This window comes from Cyprinodon variegatus, unplaced genomic scaffold (genome assembly GCF_000732505.1).
Source record: "Cyprinodon variegatus isolate N-32 unplaced genomic scaffold, C_variegatus-1.0 Scaffold491, whole genome shotgun sequence".
Classification (NCBI taxonomy): Eukaryota; Metazoa; Chordata; class Actinopteri; order Cyprinodontiformes; family Cyprinodontidae; genus Cyprinodon; species Cyprinodon variegatus.
The window spans coordinates 84190-106593 of NW_015150944.1; the positions used below are offsets into that span (position 1 = coordinate 84190).

Below are 22404 nucleotides of genomic sequence, written 5' to 3' on the forward strand. Positions count from 1 at the left end.
CAAACAGACTGTAAAGAAGTCAAACAAAAATTAACTGATCATACCAGCCTTGTTACCACAAACACAAAATATACAAACTGCTCCACCCCATAAACCACTTCTATGAAAGCCTGTTTGGCTCCAATACAGGTTCAATTTTCCCTTAAACCCTTACTTAAGTCACATGGACGACGATCTCAAGTGATCATGCCCTAACGTGTCCCCATCCACAGTGGAATGAAAAAGGACATTCCAGAGTCTAGGAGCGACACCAAAACATTCCATGTTGCTTATTTTTTCTATATATAAACCTTCAGAAGGAAGCGGCTCTGCCGGCAGAGTCTAGTTGAGAAACACTTGTACACTTCACATTCAATTATTCAACTTATAATTCAATGTTTTTAATGTTTTGCTGACATGGTCATGTGCAACACTAATAAGAACATTTCCCAAATGGATATCAGGAAACTATTTAATAGTGATATTTTTGTTATTGCTATGGCAATATGGATTATAACTAATCCAGTCTCCTCTTGATCATCATTTTCATCCCCATCCTCTCTGTGAATTCAAGCATCTCAGCGTAGGGCTGAAACTATTTATTCAAATTAATCGATTACTGATCGATCGATTAATCATTAACTGGAGCATAGAGACAGAGAAACCCACTTAGAAAAACGTTTTCATATGTCAATATGCTCTACCAAAAACTCCTCAAGTGGAAAAGTTTTTGTTTCACCTGGTTTTCATTCTGTTGCAGCCCTATCTCACCCACATAAAAGCATACCTTGTATACCGGGTCCAATTCACTGTCCAAATATATTCTGAAACAGTGTGAATACCTTCTAACAGGGTTATGATAGAACAACAAAGCATTGATTCTAAGCTGTCCTTTGATGACTTGGATTCAACATGCTTTAAAATGAAACTGGGTCAACACAAGGCACCCATATCCATCCTGGTGGTCCTGATGTTAGAAGCTGATAGATCCAAAGGCATCTCCACCTTTAGTGGTTAGAGCAGTGCGCTTGTGCTCTGAGAAGTTTGCCAGTACCCGGTTTGATGCCCACAGCCTGCACTCTGGGTCCCTGAGCAAGACCATTAACCCCTGACTGCTCCCCAGGCATCGCACAGTGGCAGCCCACTGATCCCCAAGGGGATGGGTTAAATGCAGAGGTGAATTTCTCCATTATATAGCCATATTATTATTATTTGAATACCTCCTATCCAACTTTCAAGTCAGAATTCCACTAAAAAAACCTTCCTTGAAACTCCTGATATATTGCAGTGTTTTACTAAGCTTCAGTAATATTGTCATAGAATCTCCTATCGACTTAATGACCGTTAGGTGCTTCCTGAATAAAAAATGAATCATGATTCATGAAATGAATAAAGAAAACTATGTAACAGAACCTGCCCACCCCACCGTGGGCCTAATCTTCTCAGAGATAACACGCACATTGAGTAAATATTGATGTGCAATACAATTACTTCAGTGACTGATATAAACAGTTTTTTAGAACAGGAAAGGATTCATCACATGTGACCTCAAATCTTTACAAACACAGAAAAGCCACAATGGGCAGCCTTTGCCCTGTGGAAAAAACACGTGACAGAAATCAAAGAAGCCATTTCTTTCATATCATTTAACAGACTAAACAAATAGAGAAAAAAAAAAAAACATCATTATCTCTGCAATAGGATTTATAGGATTTACACAGACCAATAAACAAAAATAGAGGAATACTTAGTCATGTAAACCAAGCATTCTGGAAGTGACACACACACACACACACACACACACACACACACACACACACCCACACACATGCATAATGTGTTCAGAGCTACGTGGAGAAGGGACACACTTCCCATGCCGGCAGTGAAGGGAGGAGGACTGTTTGAGAGGCACAGATTAGTCATTTCAGTCCAGGAGAAAAACAAAAACGTGCCTCCTTAGGAACCCACAACTACAGTTTTTGTGCACTTTACACAGGATTATCCTAACCTTTGGCAATATCTGGAAAAACATTTGAAGTTTGCAGGTAAGGCTTTATATTTTCTGTTACCAAACACTTTGGGCTGGCACAGTTATAATGTCAACCCTGGATTCTGCTAGTTTAGACTGTATGTTAGGAATTTAAAAAAATCCTCTAAGTTCCTCACATACGGTTTAGCAGAGAAGTGCACCTTGTTTTTATTCAAATAGGGAAGCGTTTTCCTTATAGGTTAGACTTAAAGTCAAAGTCCTACTTTCGAGGTTTTATGACGTTATTAAGCTAGAGTGAAGTCACAATATGTTTGCTTGGTTATTATTACTTCACAAATAGAGCTTGAAAAGGAGGCTCAGTGTTTTCCCATTTGTAAAAAAAAAAAATTCAGAGCCAAATGAAAACACAAAAATGTGTATTTTATTTGAACATCAATAACCATAGATTGCATGCGGTGACTTAGATGACTATGATTTTATTTCTAAAGCCTTTACACAAGCAACAACTGCTTCCCAATAGAGAGAAGCTTGATTATTTAGTCAGAAAACAGTGTTTATCCAAGGATGAAATGAGATATCTCCGTTTCATGTTTCAGCATAAATGGTTGATGCAAATGCAAACAAATAGAATCAAAAATCTAATCTAAATTTTAGGATGAAAGTTAATGCATAACAATGACACTTATTGCACTAGTAAGCAGTAACAAGGTTATTTATTCCTTTTAAAAGCCTACGTGTATGCATCTAAGGCAAAATAATGTAGTATTTGAAAGAAATATATGGGAAACTTAATAAAAAACCAATTCCGTTTTAAAAACACCTTTTGAATATTTCATAATTGTTCTTTATTTTGATTGTGAAGACTAAAACAGGCACTATGAATAAATAAAGCATGTTCCAGCTTGTTACAAGTGACAAGCATCTGTTGACAGTGGTGAATACCTGGCATTTTTTTCATGATTCCACTGAACATCTGTTGCCGTTGCTGACACTCGTACCACACCTAATATTTTAATTCATTATGTAACATAACCTTGCACATTTTGTAATAAAAAACCATTCCTGTTACCTCAACAAATTATCCCGCAGGGATTATGTCATTAGTCTAGTAACGTGCTTTGCCTTTGGGTTGTACAGGTTCTTAACTCCAATTTGACTAAATCAAATTAGTTGAACGCAATCCCAACCATTACTCTTCCTAACTAAAAAAAAAAAATTTTCTTTTTTTGTTGTTAAATAGAACATGCGTTTGTTCTGTTTTTTTCCAATAACAATCAATACATTTGGCATTTCTGGTCCTCTATGGTTCATAGTTTTCAACCAAAAGGATCTAAATTGCAAGACACCTTCAAAAAGAACAGCAGAAATTCAATTTAAAGACACAAACAAAAGATCATGCTCTCAGAAAATCAGTGCATAAAAAAAAAACGACAAAGGCCTTAAAGGATTTAAAGACTTTTACGTTTGAGGCAGAAAGACTCTTCCTCGCACAGCTTTGCTCATGTATACACAGCACTGGCCTTTCCATGCAGTAAACTAGAGAGCGGACAGTGACATCACAACAAATATGACTCAGATTAGGGGGATGTTCCGGCTGGAGCAGCTCAAACACATCCAGCAGAACCAACATCCTGAATTTAAAGAGTGGAGAGAGAAAAAAAAAAGAAAAAAAAAAAAAGAAGAGTATGTTTCATCTTCATTCATTGCTTCACAAATTTGCTGTTGTTCTTGTTTCAACTCCTGCATGTATTACATAATGACATATACAGGAAAAAAACAAAAAAAAACAAGTTAAACTGCTTGGTAAACAGAGCTATAAATATGCCGCCATAAATAACGTTAACTAGACATTACCTGCTTGCACAGCAGCTTGCACTGCAGAGCTTGTAAAGAAAATGACTGATCTATTGCGAGTTCTTATTTCAATTAAAGCCTCACTAAATCAGAAGCTGCCACTTCCTGAAGTTTGCAGATCAAATAGCATCCCTCTCTGCATGTAAACGAAGGAAATTCAAAGGCTAATTAGATGCTTTTCAAGTCTGATCTTAAGCCGGGAAGTTTCCTTTGAACACAACTCCCATTTCACGTTTATCCGCTTCCAGTGACTCACAAAAGTTTTCCCTTCCTATTATTATATTTTCGAATTTTGCTACATTTAAACCACTGACTTCTCCGTGGAGAAAACTGGGTTACTAATTTAAAAGGCCAACAAAGTGAGAAGGTTTTCCAATGTTTTTTGTTGTTGCAGGTAGAAATCAGAAAAGTGTTGTTCATCTGTTGCCATTTTAAAAAAGTGGGATAGTTGAGAATTCACAATAAGGTCTGGGGTAAATATCTGAATATCCTGGGTTTTTATATTTAAGAAATTTGGATAGGCTTTATCCTGAATCAAGTTAACACTGCAAATTACTTCATGAGCAGGATTTGCATGTGTCCCATATTTCAGCTGAGTCCTGATACAAGCAGTGGAATGTAAAACTAAGATGTTGGAGAGCAAATGTTCATTCTGCTCTCCAAAAATCATTTCTGTTTTTTGGACTTTTGTATTTAAAGGCAGAGTAAAATGTTCTGATCTTCAAATAAATGCAATTTCAAACCCATCTTCTCTTTTACTATGCAGGAAATATGGAGGACTTCTACAGTGAGGATTTGGACGGGAATTTCAACGATTCATATGATTACGACTACGAACACAGCGTGTGTGAGAAAGAATCAGTGCGTTTTTTCGGCAGTGTCTTCCTTCCCATTATCTACGCCCTGGCTTTGGTGGTGGGCCTAGCGGGGAATGCCCTGGTAGTGGTAGTCTACACGTCCCGGTTGAGAATGCGAACCTTGACTGATATGTGCATCCTCAACCTGGCCATATCGGACCTGCTGCTACTCTTCACCCTGCCGTTCTGGGCTGCGGATGCCGTCCACGGCTGGAAGCTGGGCCAGGTGGCTTGCAAGCTAACCTCCTTCCTCTACAGCACCAACTTCAGCTGTGGTATGCTTCTGCTGGCGTGCATAAGTTTGGATCGCTATCGGGCAGTAGCCCAAAACCCTATGGGCAGAACTGGGACAAGCACACGAATGAGAAGGCAATGGCTCCTTGTGTGCGCTGTGCTGTGGGCTTTGGCCAGCTTCTTTGGCCTTCCTGAACTTATCTTCTCCACAGTGAAGATATCCCATCATCGAACCAGCTGCACTGCCAGCTACCCACCCAGTATGGCGCGACCTGCAAAAGCTGCCCTGGAACTGATGGAGGTGATCCTTCGATTCCTTCTTCCTTTCCTGGTCATGGTGGTCTGCTACTCGTTAATAGGCAGGGCACTAGCTAAGGCTGCCGGGGTTCGTAGAGAACGCAAGTGGCGAGCCCTGCGGGTCCTCCTCGCTGTTGTTGCCGTTTTCCTGCTCACCCAACTGCCCTACAACATAGTAAAGCTTTGTAAAGCCATGGACATCATCTACCACCTCGTCACGGACTGCGAAGTCAGCAAGGGCTTGGACCGCGCTCGCCAGGTGACGGAGAGCCTGGCACTCTCCCACGCCTGCATCAACCCCCTCCTCTACGCCTTCATCGGGTCTTCCTTCAGAGGACATGTCCTGAAGGCTGCCAAGCACCTTGGACAGAGACTTGGAGGACACTCAAGACAAGTCAACGAAGAGCCTGCGGTGGAGATCGCACTCCACTCACCGAGTCACAACCAATCTCAGTCTGGTTCGGAGGACCAGGACACCAGCACCTTCACTATCTAAGACTACATCATGAACATGTGCCAACAATCTTTATTGGTAAATATGTGCAAAAAGCCTTCCAAGAAATGCATCAATGATTAAAGTTGCATATTTTCAAACAAAAACACAAGCGAAAAGCTTTTATTTGAGCTATTTTCATACCGTAAAAAGGGAATACATATCTCAAAATCGATATAATTTGATCAAAATAGTCTTATTTTGAAAATAAACATTCTTCTTTTTTTTTATTCATTTATTTTTCATCTAAACAAATAGAAATCTAAATATACTGAACCAAACAGAAAGCTTTCATTTTAAAGAACACATAACCAGATTGGCTTTGTGTTAAGTCTGTTGCACAAAGACATGCGGCAGGAGGAAACTGAAATCTATATTTATCTGTTTGCAAGTTACTCTTAAGACTTTTCTAAATGACAAATAATAAAAAGAAAACCAGAATCCTAATCTTAATATCGTCAAAACAGTTTTTTATTAAAACCTTTCCTGTGACGAACCTACTGCGATAAAAAATGAATATATCCTAAGGCTTCTTGCACATTATTTCCACATGTACCAATATAACTGTCTGTCACTGCATGTAAGCATAACTCATGCCTATTTTTACTTGATATATATGTCCATGTATTAACTATCATACAACAAGCTAGAAACAAGTAGCCACACATATCAACTCATAGGCTAAATACTATGTAAAGTAATGTTATATGCACTAAGCTATGTTATTTTGTATAAATAATGTATTTTCTTAAATAAAAGAACAAAGCCTCCAGCAACATGAATCTGCTCCAATTAAACACAGCTGAACCTCTCACTGCTCAGGGGAGCCGTTCACAGAAACTCAGATCCAACTTTACAATCAACTCTGTCTTCCAAAAGCTCATCTGCGTCGCATTTCATCACATCCTGCGGCTTTGGGTTGGGGATGACAGATGGCTCGGTTGCACAGTGGGTGACCCATTGAGTCGGAAAACATTTGGCAAGTAAAGACAGGACAGCTCGCAGCAGGAAGGACCCCTCCATGCTATCAGAGTAGTAAACAGCAAAGTTGTATTTTCCTTAGAGGAGCTTAAAGTTTAACCGCTGTTTTTCATCCATTTATATTTGTTTATTTCAATAAAATAAAGTTGAAAGAATGAATGATTTGCAGTAGAAAATACCCTCCCACTAGATATTTTATTTTTTATAAAATCTTCATGCGACATAATGCCAGGCTATCCCTAAAACACATCAAAACTTGGCTTATTGTGCTGGTTGGCAACAGTCCAGCACTTAACTGTTTGTTTAAGCCTCTTCGCACGACAGTAATGAAGTTTCAGCTTATTTTGGCAAAGTTATCTCTTTAGATCCCCCACTGATACTACCAACAGATACGGATCTGTTTGGTGTTTTTTGAGGTGTTTAATAGCCATAACTCCACCTGACTCCAATCTAAAGCTTTAAAGCATGATGCGTCTCACATCACAGACAGATGTTTAGAGTCTGACTTTTTTTTTTCCAAGCCTAAGCTGTGTGCACATCCAGAAACAGAACCAGTAGGTAAAAGAACGCTACGTGAATGGAGGCATAAAAACTTGCTAAAATAATAATGCCTGCTGTTTTTGAAAAGTTGTCAAACTCCAACCACAACGTGATATATAACTGGGAAGAGAAAGAAAAGGAGTTTTTCAGTGCTTATTCCCGTTTCTCTCCTAGACATAGCTAAGTGCTCAGCTTTTACTGTATGTGCTCTTTCATTCATTTAAGATGAAACTGCCTCTGAGCTCATCTGCTTGGTTGTTTCTTCTCTAGACAGAGCCACCAGCGGTGCTAGTTTACCACTACCTTTTCTAAGATAGAGGTCATTGATTCTCCTTGAACCCCAGTTAGCCTCGGCAGATGGCCGATCGCGCTGATCCTGGTTCTGGCTGAGGTTTCTTTCCATTAAAAGAGAGTTTTTCCTCTTTCCCGTTGCTGCATGCGTGATTGGTGTGAGGGATTGCTGCAGAGTAAATGAGTTGATGCAATCAGTTGGTTTTCCTTAGATATAAAACAGTTTACCAGTCTGACTGTATGATCCAGTTGAATTGTCGCTGTAAAGTGCATTGAGATGACATGTGTCATGAATTGGCACTATATAAGTAAATGGAATTGAAAAGTGAGGCATGGATTATTAGTTAACATTGATGAAAAAAAAACAGCATCACAAAAAACAAAAAACACAGCAAGCAGGTAGGGAGGAAGCTTGTTAAAAAGCAGGATCCCTACCTCTGAATACCTTAAAGAGAACCGTTTAATCCATCCCCTAAAAATGAAAACCATATGACAAAAACTTAACAGCACAGAGCCATGCCATATTGAGAGAATCAGAGCAGAGGCGCATGGTAGCTCTTGGTACTGATAGACATCCACAGCTTAAGTTAAAAGAAGCCTCTGATGGAAACTAGACGCAAAAAATTAAAGTAATTAAAGTTTGCCAGACATTATGAGGCAAACAGAAAACATTAGGAAGATCAGATGGGATTTTTTGTTGGCAGCAGTATGTTGTTGGGATGCCATTCTTTAGGACGGCGACAGAAGATAGTCTGGGTTTTACAGACTCAACAACCAGTCAGAGGCATAACTTGGCTTCAATTTCATGCAATAAAATTTCCCAGACTCAAATCTAACCTAAAACTTGCAGCAAGATATAAAATTATATGTACTCTGGTGCTCTCCATCCATGCTGACTGCTTGATTGCGATTTTGCAAAGAATTGACAAAAATTCTACTCTGGATGGGTCTAGATGAGCAGAGTTACTAGACATTTAGGCCAATACATATCCAACTTTAACTTTAAAGGTGGCTCTGTGAAGTTTTCCCTGAAGGCATCTCAAATAAAAACAGTTGACGTTGTTCAGAAAATTTTGAGAAAAAAAAACAAAACAAAACATTTTGTTTCCATGTAATAAAAAAAAGCACCACTGTGAGTCGCTTCACCTCTTAAAACATAAAAGTGTATAATATAAAAACTGAAGCTGGAGTTAAATCAAAAGGCGGTAGAGATTCCAAAAGAAATGACTCATTCAAAAACTTGTTTGACTTGAGGGATTCAAGGGATTGAACATAACAGCAATGTGTGATTCTGTTTTTCCTGATGAGTGTTTTTGCCCCATTCCTCCAGAAAAAAGGCTTCAGCAAAAATCTACTGTTTTAAATAGAGAAAATATGGAAAAAGCTCTACCCTTCTAAAGACAGTAGAAATAAGAGATAGAGAGTCTAGAACTAATTTGAGTGCATCATCATGCCCAGGGATAGAAGAATATAGCTTCTACACTGCTGAGCTGCACTGTCAACCTCTATGCGCCCTTTTATTTACAAACCATGTTTAACAGCTTTACGGGAAAAGGTCAAGGTAAAAAAAAGCTGCATTTTTTTGCAGAACATTTGGTTTGGAAAGTCTCATCCTGGGAGGGTACTTCTATGGCAATAATGGTGCTCGGAGATGATAAACAATAATTCTGATCACTGAACTTCATTTCTTTTCATTTCATTACAGCAAAAAATATACTCAGCAAACAAACCAAAGCTTTCCCCAAATCTCCTAACATCTTAACCATTATACTGGAAAACACCCATGTCGTGAGGAACCGGGATCGATTCCTGGAAACATTGACTCCACCATTGTAGGATTACCCTGGAAACGCATCCCATTACAACAAACCTGACAAGTTTCACTTGTTATTTTTTCCTTCCTTGTAAATTCTGACAGTTCAAGTTTAGATCATGACTCATAGAGAGAGGGAGAATACAACAATACTTCCATTTTTTGAATTACGTGTGGAGAGCAGAGACCACAGGTTGCAGAGAAAGGGAGAGGAACCGGGAGTCAGCACACCCACATTCTTCCTGTTAACAGGAAGATATTCTCATGCTGGCTAAAGAAATCACAAGATTCTTTCCATTGCAGGACATATAAAATCCAAGGAAAAGAGCTTCAATGCAGATGTGAATGTTAATGTAGAACAACCGCAAAGAGAAAGAGGAAATCCATGGGACAGAAGACTTCAAGTGCAAATCAGAATACACAAAAACAGATAATTCTTAGCCTGATAATGAGAGTAAAGTTCTAATGTTAAGCACATTTATAAAGAAAAACAAAGGAATAGCATTCACAGTAAAAAAAGAAACCGTTTTCTGTCATTTCTGGGATTTAAAAGTCCAAATAGCTTCTGCAAACCCTATATTTACATTCAAGATGGAAAAACAGAGAACGATTTTTCTGACACACCTTTTAAATGACAAGATGGCAATAGATAGCATCGTATGGTTGCTATGGAAGCTCTGCGTTGCTAGGATGCCACTCTGTTGAGTGCGCTTTCGAAAAAAATGTAAACGTCTTCCTCTCTGTGTGTGGTTGTGAGAAATGTGTGGTTCTCATCCAGCCTAGTTAGCCACAGTTGCTGTTGTTTTAAACTTTAATTGCCACTCGACTGGCAAGTTTGAGCCAGTAGCTATTTTCTGGCAGCAATTTCCTGACTTATGAGGATTAACAGACATCGGCTTCAATAAAAGGCAGGCTGGAGAAAAACACTTGCATGTTGCACTTTTTCCAGTTATAATGGTGCTAACAGATTCTTTTCACAGCTCTTAACAATAAGTTTATCAACTTCTGTTTATTGAATGAGGAAATATTCAATAATCCATCCAGCAACAAAGCTGCATTTTTTTCAAGCAGAAAAGATGCTGCAAGTTTTATAAAGATTTCAAAATATGACATATTTATAGCTTTTATTGTGAAAGGTCAAGTGAAGTTGCAGCTCTAACTGTTGATAACTATGCTACCAGCTCAGAATAATCAGACAAGCAGGTTATGAGTTCAACACCCAAAAGTTTTTAAAGAATGCAAACATTCATGTAGGGAAATGATTTAAACCAGTTCATCAGAGTAAAAATTAAATAATCAAATAAGAAACAGTCAAACTAAAGCAGCAGTGTTGTTGCATTTGTTAATAAATGTGCTGTGATCTTTCCTGTTTTGAGAAGTGGCTCAGAAATAGATTCCTGTGTGTCACATCATATCCATTCATCCGGGAAGCAGGATGAATAAATTGGCTGTTTCATAAAACGTTTCAGACAATGAAACAGTAAAATGTTTTAAATATTAATCAGTTGAACTAACGTAGTATTAAAATAAAAAATAAAAACATTTCATGACATTGGATTTCAGTACCTCCTGAATAAAAACAGGTTTATTGCAGGTTCTATTTTCTTTGATTTAACTGTGTGTTGTGGGATGTTTAAAAATTTGAAAGGTCTTGTACTTTGCTTAGGTTAGATAAGCTCATCATATTTGGCTCTAACTGTAATGTTTCCATGTGGTTTTATTCATAGGTGCTGCTAAACATATTTCATATCGTTCTACTTTGATTTCTCCTCCTTTTAGATATATGTACTGTTAAAGTTTTTATTCAGTGTTATAATTAATAATATATTCTCAAATGCGTCCGTTTTTAAGGCAAATACAGACTAAATTGTTACATAGAAAATGGATAAATTAAAATAAACCACAGGCGGATAAAGAATGAGATTTTAGGTTTTTTTAACATTCAGCGATTAAACATGACGCCTTCCATCTTTTGTTTTCCTTCAAACTGAACTTAATCCTATAAATGGCTCTTTTCAGAGGTGAAATATATATTCTGACAAAAAGATTTAGTATTACAGCTGGAATCTATGACCTTATACCATTGTCAGTCGTCTGGCAAACTAAAACCCTGTTTTTCACTAAAAGTCCCACATTGAACACTTTTAAGCTCATTAAAATGTGTTTACGTTATATAATACGTACTGTATGAGTCATTTTCATGATTTTATTGCCCATATGTGAGCAGTTTGGGTTCATATGCATCTCTTTAGGCCTCTGCTGGCATGAGATCTTGTTTACATATAAAGTGGCCCTTTTAGGGACACACTGTGCGCTAGACGTTCCATTTACAGGTTTCTCATTTTAAAAAGATGCTCTTGTTTTATGGGTTTGTTCTACTTATATAAAAACTCTCAAATAAGCTTTAATGCTCTCAATAAAGCTACTTCCTTAGGATTTATTAGGTTTTAAGCTCTCTGAGTACATGTTGCACCGTTAAGAAGAAAGAAAGCTTTTAGTAGGATGGATCTAATCACTCACCACTGCTCCACCACTTTTTGCCATTTAGGATGTAGGTGTTTTTGTCCCTTTGGAGACTGCACTCCATGTTTGCTGCGTCACTGGAAGCTACGTCAGGCTCTGGTGAGAATAGTTTAGAAGAGAATGAGTCAATGAGACGCCCAGAGAATTTTCCATTTGTACCGTGTCTGTTTTTTATCCTCCGATCCCTGCTTAAACCGCAGTTAAGCATTAATATAAATAAAAACATAAAGCAGAACCCAAAATGTAAATGGTTTACCAGCAAAAGATAGAGGTTTCTGTTTCCACGCCATCTGGTGGGTTAATTAACCCCCCCCCCCAGGAAAAAATAAACAAAAGAAGAAAAAAAACACCCCTGTGTTTATAAAAACACCAGGGATGTTTCGAACCCTGTTTAATCATTGCTTAGCAGCTTGATGCCATTTCCAGGCAGCTTTGGAAGAACAGGGGTGAAAAACAGGGAGGATGATTCAGATCTCTCTGTTTGTGGATGTTGGCTTTTGGTGGCTGATTCACAGCATAGACCAGTAGCAGCGGAAAGGAGCCTAACCTGGCTGACTTCAGACCACAACATTCCCAGGAATCCATCCGACATAATCCAGAGAAGAAAGGGTGAAGGAAACATCAAAACAGTCTTCTTTCCATGAGTAAACCTGAACATCCAGGTTCATGCCTTGCTTGATAAATAAGCGTGTTATAAAAATATTTCACACCCTTTCAAGCTTTTTCCCTGGACTTCTGCAGCTCCTCTACAGTTAATACAAATGCTTTGGTTGTTTCTATAAGCAATGCTTTTCATCTTCAGCTTAGCTAACTGTTAGGTTGCAGCTGTATTTCAGTTCGGGATGATGGATTAAACAGAGCTCATCAAGATGTTCAGACCCTGGAATTTCTTTTTTCTTTTTATATAACCCAACTGCGATATTAACTTCATCCCTCACCTGTTCCTGTGTCTCTGTGATGCCATTTAGAAATAGAAAATCCCTTTATTGTCCCACAATGGGGTAATACTGGTGTTTTATGTTATTTCTATAAGGCCCTTCACAGAATAAGTGGATATATGCTGAGATCAAATTACCCACAGATGTGGTTTATATAGAAGGATTCAAGTAAAAAGGGGTGAATACAAATACATGCCACACTTTTCATTTTTAATTGATGAAAAAAGGTTAAAAAAAATATGTATGTGTTGTCTTTTACGTCACAATTATGCACTTCTTTCTGATGGAGATCACATAAAATCTAAATCAAATAAATCTAAATTTATGGCTATGAAGTAACTAAAGGCTGTAAAAGGTTGAAGGGGTGTGAATGGTTCTGCAAGGGAGGGTCTGCAACACTATAATTATAAAAGGAATTAAAAGAAGGGGGGAATAACTGAACTATAATCTGGAAATGGTTATTCTCACGGTGAAGATTCGTGTAAAAAAAAAAATCTGTGGTTTTCCATTTAGAGGAAAATCCTAACCCTTCACAGCACGTTCCCCTCTCACACAAATATTTGATTTACCTCTGCTTTGGTAGCCGACATTTTCTTTTTAACGTCAAGGCTGAAGTTTAAAAATATGTGTGACTAACCCCCTGAACCTTTGGAATGAGACCCATGAAGAGAAGAAATATAGGATGGAATGGGGCGCTGTTTTTCAAGTGTCAGTGCAGAGTCGGTCCAGACAAACAGATTCGATCTTCTGGAATTTAAACAATCTGAAAGTTGTCCAATTTCTAACTGCACTAATGTTTTAGTCACAATTTTTTACGACAAATCTGTTAAATCTCACATATACTCTGCATCAGTTTAGGAAATCTAGCAAGTTTATTCTAGTTGCAATTATTCTACATAAAATTGACCACCATGATAAGCAGGTAAAACAGGAACTCTAAACCGTTCAGCTCTGAGATCAGCAGCAATAAGTGACGCCTGCATCCACATATTCCACGTCTGTAGCTGCAAAAACACACATAAGTAAGCACAAAGCTTGTTGGTGAGTTTGGTTTAACTTAGCTATTTAACCGATGGTATTTTTGTAATAGTCTCAAGCAAACTAAACAAAAATCCAAATTCTTTCTCCCTTCTGTGACTAAGAAGGAATTTGCACAAAAACAAACTGTCAGTAACAGATTTGAAATCAGCCAGTAATGGATCCTAAAGGAGAAAAGCTGCTTCAAACTATCCTCCTGTGATCAGAAAACCTGAATGATTTACTTTAAATGCACTTACAGCATTCTTTAATATTTTATCAACCGTTATGAAGTGGTTATTTTAAATTTTTTTTAAATACCAGATTATTTTGCCATTGCATACATGATTTTATTCATCCAAGAAATGGCTGATCATAATAGTACCTGTCATGCAGAAGCAGGATCGGATTTCTCCGCTGAGTAAAGGCTCCAGCCACTTCTTCTTCTGCTCCTCGGTGCCAAACATATGGAGCACCTCCATGTTTCCTGTGTCTGTGGAGAAATATCATCATTGTGTTATTGGGAAATTTACTGCTTTAGAAGTTTCTGAGGAAGCTGCTTTCAGGCGGCAATTCTTGAGGTTTGAGTTTTTAATTTTGCCAAATTCTGCATAATATGAGGCTAGTGATGTAGAAAAAAATGTGGTTATGTGCAAAATTAAAAGTTTTTTTGTATTTTTGAGAGTTACTTCCGTGAGAGTCAATGAATTGTTTGGGATTTTATCTGATTTTTTGGAGGTGGTTCTAGCATCAAGTTTTAAGTTTTACTTTTTTAGAACTTTTGGACCTAAATTTAAATAAACCAAATTTTTGGTTTTGCAAAGCCAAAAACTTGTTAATACCAGATTCTCTTCATCCAATCTGACTGAGCTAGAGGAAATTAGCAAAGAAGAACAGCGAAAATTATGACTGAGCATTGGGGCCTTCATGGATGAAAGGCTGACTAGCTCAAGTGATAAGTCTCCATTGGAGGGCATGAGCTGCCTGTTTGGTTCCTTAGGCAACATCCTTCATGCTAATGCCTACCTTATTTTAACATTGTGCCTATCTGCTAAATGCATAAACATAAACACATTAAATAAAAGGAAAAAGAAAATTGGTTATACCATTTGGAAGCATATTCCCTGTATCAAAAAGGCTTTAATATGTCAGAAGAAACTTGAGTTTTTGCATGATGAAAGGCCTAAATGTACGATATTAAAACCAGGAAATGTTCTAACATTTTTAAAGTAAAAAAAACTGTAAAAAAAAAACTCAAATGTATTATTAATATGATCGATGTTTGATATATTACACTTGCTGCAACACAAATGAAACTTTGAGGAGGCTTTTAGGCGTAGCTGTGTTAGCCGGAAATATATGTTAACTCTTAATTAAAAACTACTACATTTGAAAATGCTTAACTTGGACTATTTTGTATCACATAAAGTGTAATATGTCACATTTTATTATTTCTCGATTTGTTTTCTTGATTATTTCAAATGTCAAAGAATATTTTCTTTGTAATATCTTAAATTTGTACTTTAAATCATGGGCACTCAGGTTTTTATTTTTCTGTAAACATGCAGGAGATGGATTCCTTTGTAGGCATATATTATTCTTTTATCAACAGTTGCCCCTAATACTCAAATGTGCAAAACATAAAATAAAAAGCTTTTTCTGTAACAAATTGATTTAGGTAGATCAAATATTTTTAAGATTTTGAAAATCATGTATAATTTTCCTTCTATTCCACAATTATGCTTAATTTTGTGCTGCCTTCATATGATTCTGTATGTGGAGTTTTACTGTGATAAAATGGAGTTAAATGGATGAACTATGATAAAAATTTTATGACAGGAAGAAAAACCACCTTTTGTCTTAAATAAATCCTAGCTGCAACAAGACCTAAATATCAACCTACAATAGAACTTTTTTTTTTTTTTTACCAGGAGCCTGGCAGTTAAAGACATCAGGAGCAAAGAGGCAGCGGCCCGTTTCTTCTGCAATGTAGGCATAATCTAACTGAGAGAGTCCACTGACTGCAGGCAGGAACAGGTTCCACAGCCCGGCCTTCTTGGCTTTCTCCTAAATCCCAGAATGACATCAGGAGTTAAAGAAGAAAGACATAAATATTAATCATCTAAAAGTTGACGGTTGATTTCGATTAGCCAGAGCAGGACAAATGATCTCTAGTTTTTTTACTTCAGTAACTGACACTAGGATCAGGTGATAAGGACTGATTTTCCTCCAGCCTACCTTTAGCTCCTCTATTATTTTTGGGGTGTGCCACCTCAGAGGAGACGCTGCGTGTTTAGTGTAATACTCTGCTACTTCCTGTGGAAATAAGCAACAATTATATTCAGATAAAAAGAAAAGAAAATTCCTCCAATATTGATTCTCTCTCATTAGTGAGACTTCTCACAAACAGTAAACACACTTACGTATTAAACAGCAATTTGTTAGTTTGTTTTGGTGTGTCCAGCTTTCTCTCAATAAAAAGAGGCAAGTCAGTAAAATTTCAGTGAACTTCAGCCAACTGTGAGGTTTCTGCGTGCATAAAACCCCAAATCATCAACAGCCTCATTGTTTTTCTCCGTGTGATTACGTCATCCGTGTTGTGTGGGTGAACCGGACTGTATAATCCTTCTGTGTCAAAGTTAACCTTCCGTCTGAACTAATGAAATCTCCTCTGTCCCTCTGGGAGCACTTGGCACTGACCTGCTGAGCAGGAAGCACGTTCTGCCGCATAAAGTCTTTAACCTGCTGGAGCACAGCCTGGCCTTTAGCTGTCTGCAGAAAGAGTCCGGCTTTTGAGGGACCTGTGAGAGGGCTGGCAGGAAACACATCGGAAACATGTGAAACGTTGGCAGGATACGCTAAGAGAAACAGCTGGGTGCCAAATTCCAACTGCTAAAGTTCACTCAGCAGGTGGACTCAATCAGTACAATAACAAAAAAAGCGCTGGATGTTTTACTGCCAGCCATCTGTGGATTTTTATTTACTTGATCTCATCAAATCGTAACTTTGAAATCAGTGAAATGAAGAACTGTTCATTTAATTTAGAGTAAGAGTAACAAACCTTTTGGCAAGCTGCAGGGCTATTTTAGCCAAGGGCTCAACATTCTGGTCAAACAGGCCTGCATCAGGCGCGCTGGCGTTACCCAGCAGGTACCGAGCATAGACACCCTGATAAAGGAGAAGAGAAAAAAAACAGAAAACTTTTTATTTGAAAGACTAGAGTGTAAAAAATGTCAAATAAGAGCGTGTGTAGGATTACACACTTCTTGGATGCAATAATGTGGTAGGATTTTATAATAAGTGTCATGATGTGGCTGAGAGGCTAAAGGTCAGATAGAGTGAAGACATTATTCAACAGTGAAAATGTGGGTCTGTAGTAACAAATGCATGACAAACCTTTTCAATTTGTGTATTGTTTTTTTCTTTTATGATGATAAATAAAGACTTATTGCACTATGATAAAATACATACAATTATGTGGATGTGATGTGAGAGATTAATCCTCATCTGTAAAAAAAAAAAAAAAAACTAAAAGCAATGCATAACTGGATATTTAAAAAAAAAAGGAAGGAAAACCAAACAAATTAATAGAAAAAAATGAATTCTTCTAGTACAGGACATCAAACTTTCAAAAATTCAAACATGTTTGTTCAGCTGAGTGGAGAAAAACCTGAGCGATGGCAGCCATTTTAAAAAGAGATAGAGCCAGGTAGAAATTCAGCTGAGGCAAAGAGCCTGATGGGATCCCCCGACATCTGCTGTAAATGGAGATCAGGTCATCAGCAGACGGAATACCTGCACAGAAAAAAAAATGACACATAAATGTTGACTTATAATTATTTTTTTTTAAATCAATCTGTTAATTATTATAATCATGACAAGCTTGTAATACATATTTAGAGGAGGCAAAACCTTCTATTCCTTTAAGGCTGCCAATAGAGTTTGTAATGTTGAGATCTTGGGGCCAGTAGAGAGGCATGAGAAAGTAGGCCAGGTCTGCTAGAGGGTTCCCAGTGGTGGACAGCTCCCAGTCCAGCAACGCCAACACCCGAGCCTTATTAGATAAACGACCGGATTGTCTAGTAATATCTAAAAAATGCAGGCATGTAGTCAGAATGACTCTACTGGAAATCTGACCTCAGTTGGGTGGAATATCAAGTTGTCAAGCCTGAAATCTCCGTGGACCAGAGTGACCTCATCATCTTTATCTGGCAAGTTGCTCATCAGCCAATCAGAGAGCTCGTTCATTGCTGGAATGTCCCTGTGGGCCGATGCTGTGTACTGCTTCGTCCAGGTGGATACCTTCAAAAATAAATCCAATGTTTTTATTTCTTTTAACTTGAGCACAGAAGTAAGAGAAAAAAGAAGGATGTCATGTGTGCATAGTGATGTACTAACTTGTCTTTTGCAGTATCCCGGCCCCTTTCCGAAGCCTTCCAGCTTCAGTGACTTTAAGTCCAGGGAATGCAGCTTAGCCAGGAGTTCCACCGCGGCGGCATACACAGCCGTCCTTTCAGCTGGACTCATCCCAGGAAGCCGTAAATCCCTGAATATGCGGCCCTGCTCAACAAAAATAAATTAATTACATAAAAACCACTGGGGAACATAAAACAAAAACAGCATTTTGATGTGGGATAGATACAATAAACTCAAAAAATATTGACCCCCTTGAATATTTTGCCATTTTGTCACATCCCAAGTAAAACCCTTGGTGTATTAAATTGGATTTTTACCCTTTAAACCAACATAAAGCAGTGCATAATCGTAAAGAACCACTTCTGTTTTTAATAACAGAACATCTAAAAGAAAAAGACATTTGGGCCCATTATTGTTCAAAGCAGAATTCTGTGTTGAGGGCAGGAAATTTTGAACATATATATTAAAATTTTGATCTCTGATTCATGATTTGCTTTGAAGAATCTCACCGTCGCTCTTGCTGTAAGTTTAGGGTCATTGTCCTGCAGTAAAGCTAACCAACCTCCAAACCTTTCTCTACCCTATGACTTATTTGGTAGAGATAGACTATACAGAGGATGAAAGTTTTCCAACACTCACAAGGTTTTTGCCTTTTAGCTCTTATTTGATATTTAGATCTGTTCCATCCAGGGAATCTTCTTTCACATGTTTGAGGTGTTCCCTACCTGATTTGTTGCAAACAGGACATCTAACAGTTTCTTGTAAATAATCATAAACTAATTTCTGGCATGCAAATTCATTAGTTTTTATTTAAAAAAAACAAACACAAAAAAACATCTCCCACTTGATTTTCTATCTCTGCAGCTCCTCCAGAGTAACATACAGTAGGCCTGTTAGCCATGCCTTTGGAGGGTTACAGTTGTTTGGTTCTCTTTTTGTTAATGAATGTGAGAAGTAGACCTATCTCAATAAACAATAATTTAATTAATCACATAATAAAAATGAATGGCATTATCAATTACAAATGAGTTAAAAAATGTATGTTAGCATGTTTTTTCTGTTTTTCTCGTCTCCCTCTATTACTAAAGAGTCTGGATGACAGGGTTTCCCTCACCCCTCCCCTTATCGTTTCCTTACCGTAGCAACTGTAGCATGGGAGCCTGAAAAAAGCCTGGTTCAAAAGGCAAGATTTTAAAATTGTCAGATGATTTTCTAAACTTGTATGAGATCCCACACATGGAGCTTGAAAATACGGGAATAAAAGCCATTTGGTTCTACCATGTTTGGTGCACAGCCACAATGGAAGCACAACAAACCACACATGGACGGATTTCATTCAAAAGGTTCAGTTAGAATTGGGGCAGGGAAATTAATTGCATTTGAAGTATAATCACAATTTAACAAAATGCAGTTTTCAAATCGCAGAAGCATAAAACTTTAAATCACAGATTTAAGATTTCTCACTCCAGGCCACAAGCTGGCGGTAAAATGCTTGAGGTGGGTTGTCATTAAACTGAAACGTAGAGAAAGATGCAGCAGTTGCAGCCAGCATGCTGGTTCATGTATGCATTTTTCATAAAAAGTTACAGTATAATCCTGCAACAGTGGAATTTTGAGAAGCAAGCTTTAAAAGACTGAAAGCCTTGGGGTGAAACGTCTACAAGCTTACTGTAGGGTTAGTGCAAAGTGCTCTAGAATGGTTCTTTATTCCCCTTAACAACATTAGGATATAATAGATAGGATATGATGTTGGCATCATCAGCAGGATCACCTCCTAAATTATCTTAATATCTATCCAGACAGCCTGCGCCTTATGGAGGGGAAGGAGCAAAAATCAACACAGTTATCTTGAAACTAGAGAAATACTCAGATTTGGTAAACAAAAACAGAGGGAAGTTTCCAGAGACAAATGTGAGAGTGACACTGAGAGATCATTTGGATTCAGTCACTATGAGAATATTACTGTTTTTAAAATAATTTCTGCGATTATTTATTGTCTAGAAAATGTTATGGTGACAGGCCTGGTGATGAGAAGGACTCCGGCAAATGTTCACCATCTGGGATGTTACCCCTATAACCCAGGGATACCCCAAGTCGGTCTTTGTGGGCCGCTGTCCTGCAGGTTTCAGAGATTTACCTGCTTCAGCACAACTGATTCTGATTATTGCAGTTCAACAAAAGCCTGTTCATCAGCAATCAATAAAACGTATCTGCTATAACCTAACCCAGCTAAAACTCCACAGTGTGACCCGTGGCCTGGCTGCTGCAGCCTTTGTTCTCCATTATCCTGTTTTTTTTCTTCCCCTTCTTGTGTTCTTGAACAAATCTCAGAGGTCTTCACAAGAATCACATTTTAACTGACTGTAAATTAAACATAAATTGACTCAATTTGCTCATTAGGCAACTTCTGATGTGGGTATAGATTAGTTCCCATGTGTCAGAAAACAGGAGTGATCCACATCATTAAATGGCCATATTGGTAGGCAAGCAGCGCACTAAGCTACTATATCTATCAAACAGACAGTAAACTGATACTCTTAACCAATATGAAAGAAGAAGATACAGCCACAAAAACTGCTGCTGTCCGAAACAGCCGGAAAATAGAAAACATGTCCGACAAAGCAGAAAAAATGCTTTTAACACCTTTCTATGACATAGACGAAGAGCACAATAGAATAAACAACAACGTTTCTGATGGGAGAAGCTGAAGGTCAATGTTTTTAAGCTCTCCATCTTTCCATAATTAACTCCTTAATTTCTGTTTGCTGAGATGTCAGGTGAAAACTGCGTTTAGTTGAGCCGTCTGCATGTTCGGACTATGATTTCACCCGACAAAAAATAACCTGTGTAGGAATTGTAAAAACTGCAAATAAAATAAACATTCCTCAATAGTTTAACTTTCTCTGCCGTAGAGGGGAGTGGTAATTAGTTACATTTACTTGAGTAACTTTTTTAAGCAAAATGTACTTTCAGGAGTAACTTTACTGCATCTTTTACTTTACCAAGTGTTATATTATTAGGGAGTATCTCTGTTTCTATTTCACCCTACCAGAGATCAATGGAGCCCAGCTGATGTTTTTGGTCGAAAAGGTTTTCCTTTATCTGAATTGGCTGACATACTGTAAGTATGCCTTGGCTTATTCATTAGGGTTGTGGTTCTCAAATGGCACGCCCCCTAGGGGTGGTGTAGTGTAAATGGAGGAGATGTAGTAGAAATTAATAGAATAAATTATCCAATTTGAGATGGTTTTATTTATTTGTTTATTGATAGCCAGGTTGAATTCTCTTACACAGTAGAAAAAAAGCTAAAGTTTGAATAACAGCACTTTAAAAGTAGAATTTTTAGCAATTTAAGGTAGATTCTAGTTAATTTCATGGCAATATTTCATTAACTGCTGCAGAATTTTCAACTCTTGAAAAGGTTAGAGCCGGATTAGAGATTGAGGGGATGGAAAAACTTTCTTGTAATAAAAAGAGGGGCCCAGCTTGGAAAGTTTGAGTACAGTCGGCAGCATTGGCATTTTTATTTAAATTAAGATTTTTGTTACATTTGTTATCATTGTTTCATTTGTATTGTGTAAATGGAGGGAGCAAAAGAAATATCGGCTCTAAGAATGAACTCATAAATATCGGCAGCACATATTGGGGATCGGTTAAACTCATGTCAAAATAATCTGTAATGGCCTTAAATAACCCGTATCTGAGAATCTCTATACCGTAAGTGAGTAACTTTATAAAATAAAAAGTGCACACACACATACAATTTATTTTAAAGTGAGACTTCATGTTTGTACACAAGCTTGGTTGTTTTTGTTTCTCCTGAGCTAACTGAGCCCATTTTAAAGATCAAGTGGACAAAATAAGTTTATCCTGTCATTGGATATATTTGGCACTCGATCAAGTCAATAGAGTTGGGTTTCCCATTAACTTCCATGACTGCAACTGGATACAGTTTGGTGTGTAGAAACTTGACTGACCTGAATCGCATCCGGACCATCCCTTATTGAACACCTTAAGGATGAACCAGATCCAGCACAAAGTTTGCTGTTTTCATATCAATTATGAATCCCTTTGCAAACATATTATTTATATACATGTAAATACCGTAAATTCTCTAATATAGGCCCGGGCCTTTATTTCACTCAAGTGCATCGCGGTCCAGGCCTTTATTGGATAGAGGC

At 37.8% G+C, this 22404-nt stretch overlaps 2 protein-coding genes across 3 annotated transcripts in view; one reads left to right on the plus strand and one right to left on the minus strand.

The window, feature by feature from the left end:
- acad11 (acyl-CoA dehydrogenase family member 11) overlaps positions 1–22404 on the minus strand; it is a 35423-nt gene that overhangs the window by 6943 nt on the left and 6076 nt on the right. For both annotated transcript variants that reach the window (XM_015390290.1, XM_015390291.1), the window contains 10 exons: positions 18206–18367; positions 17945–18109; positions 17720–17861; positions 17478–17602; positions 16869–16975; positions 16508–16619; positions 16046–16123; positions 15736–15874; positions 14193–14300; positions 11850–11948 (listed from right to left, as the gene is read on the minus strand). In XM_015390290.1, coding sequence (XP_015245776.1) covers positions 11850–11948; positions 14193–14300; positions 15736–15874; positions 16046–16123; positions 16508–16619; positions 16869–16975; positions 17478–17602; positions 17720–17861; positions 17945–18109; positions 18206–18367 — 1237 coding nt within the window. The remainder of the gene's footprint in view (positions 1–11849; positions 11949–14192; positions 14301–15735; positions 15875–16045; positions 16124–16507; positions 16620–16868; positions 16976–17477; positions 17603–17719; positions 17862–17944; positions 18110–18205; positions 18368–22404) is intronic.
- On the plus strand, positions 1853–7067 carry ackr4 (atypical chemokine receptor 4). Its single transcript, XM_015390294.1, has 2 exons — positions 1853–2024; positions 4590–7067. Exon 2 carries the CDS (start codon positions 4595–4597, stop codon positions 5705–5707), a length of 1113 nt encoding a protein of 370 aa, XP_015245780.1. The 5' UTR covers positions 1853–2024; positions 4590–4594; the 3' UTR covers positions 5708–7067.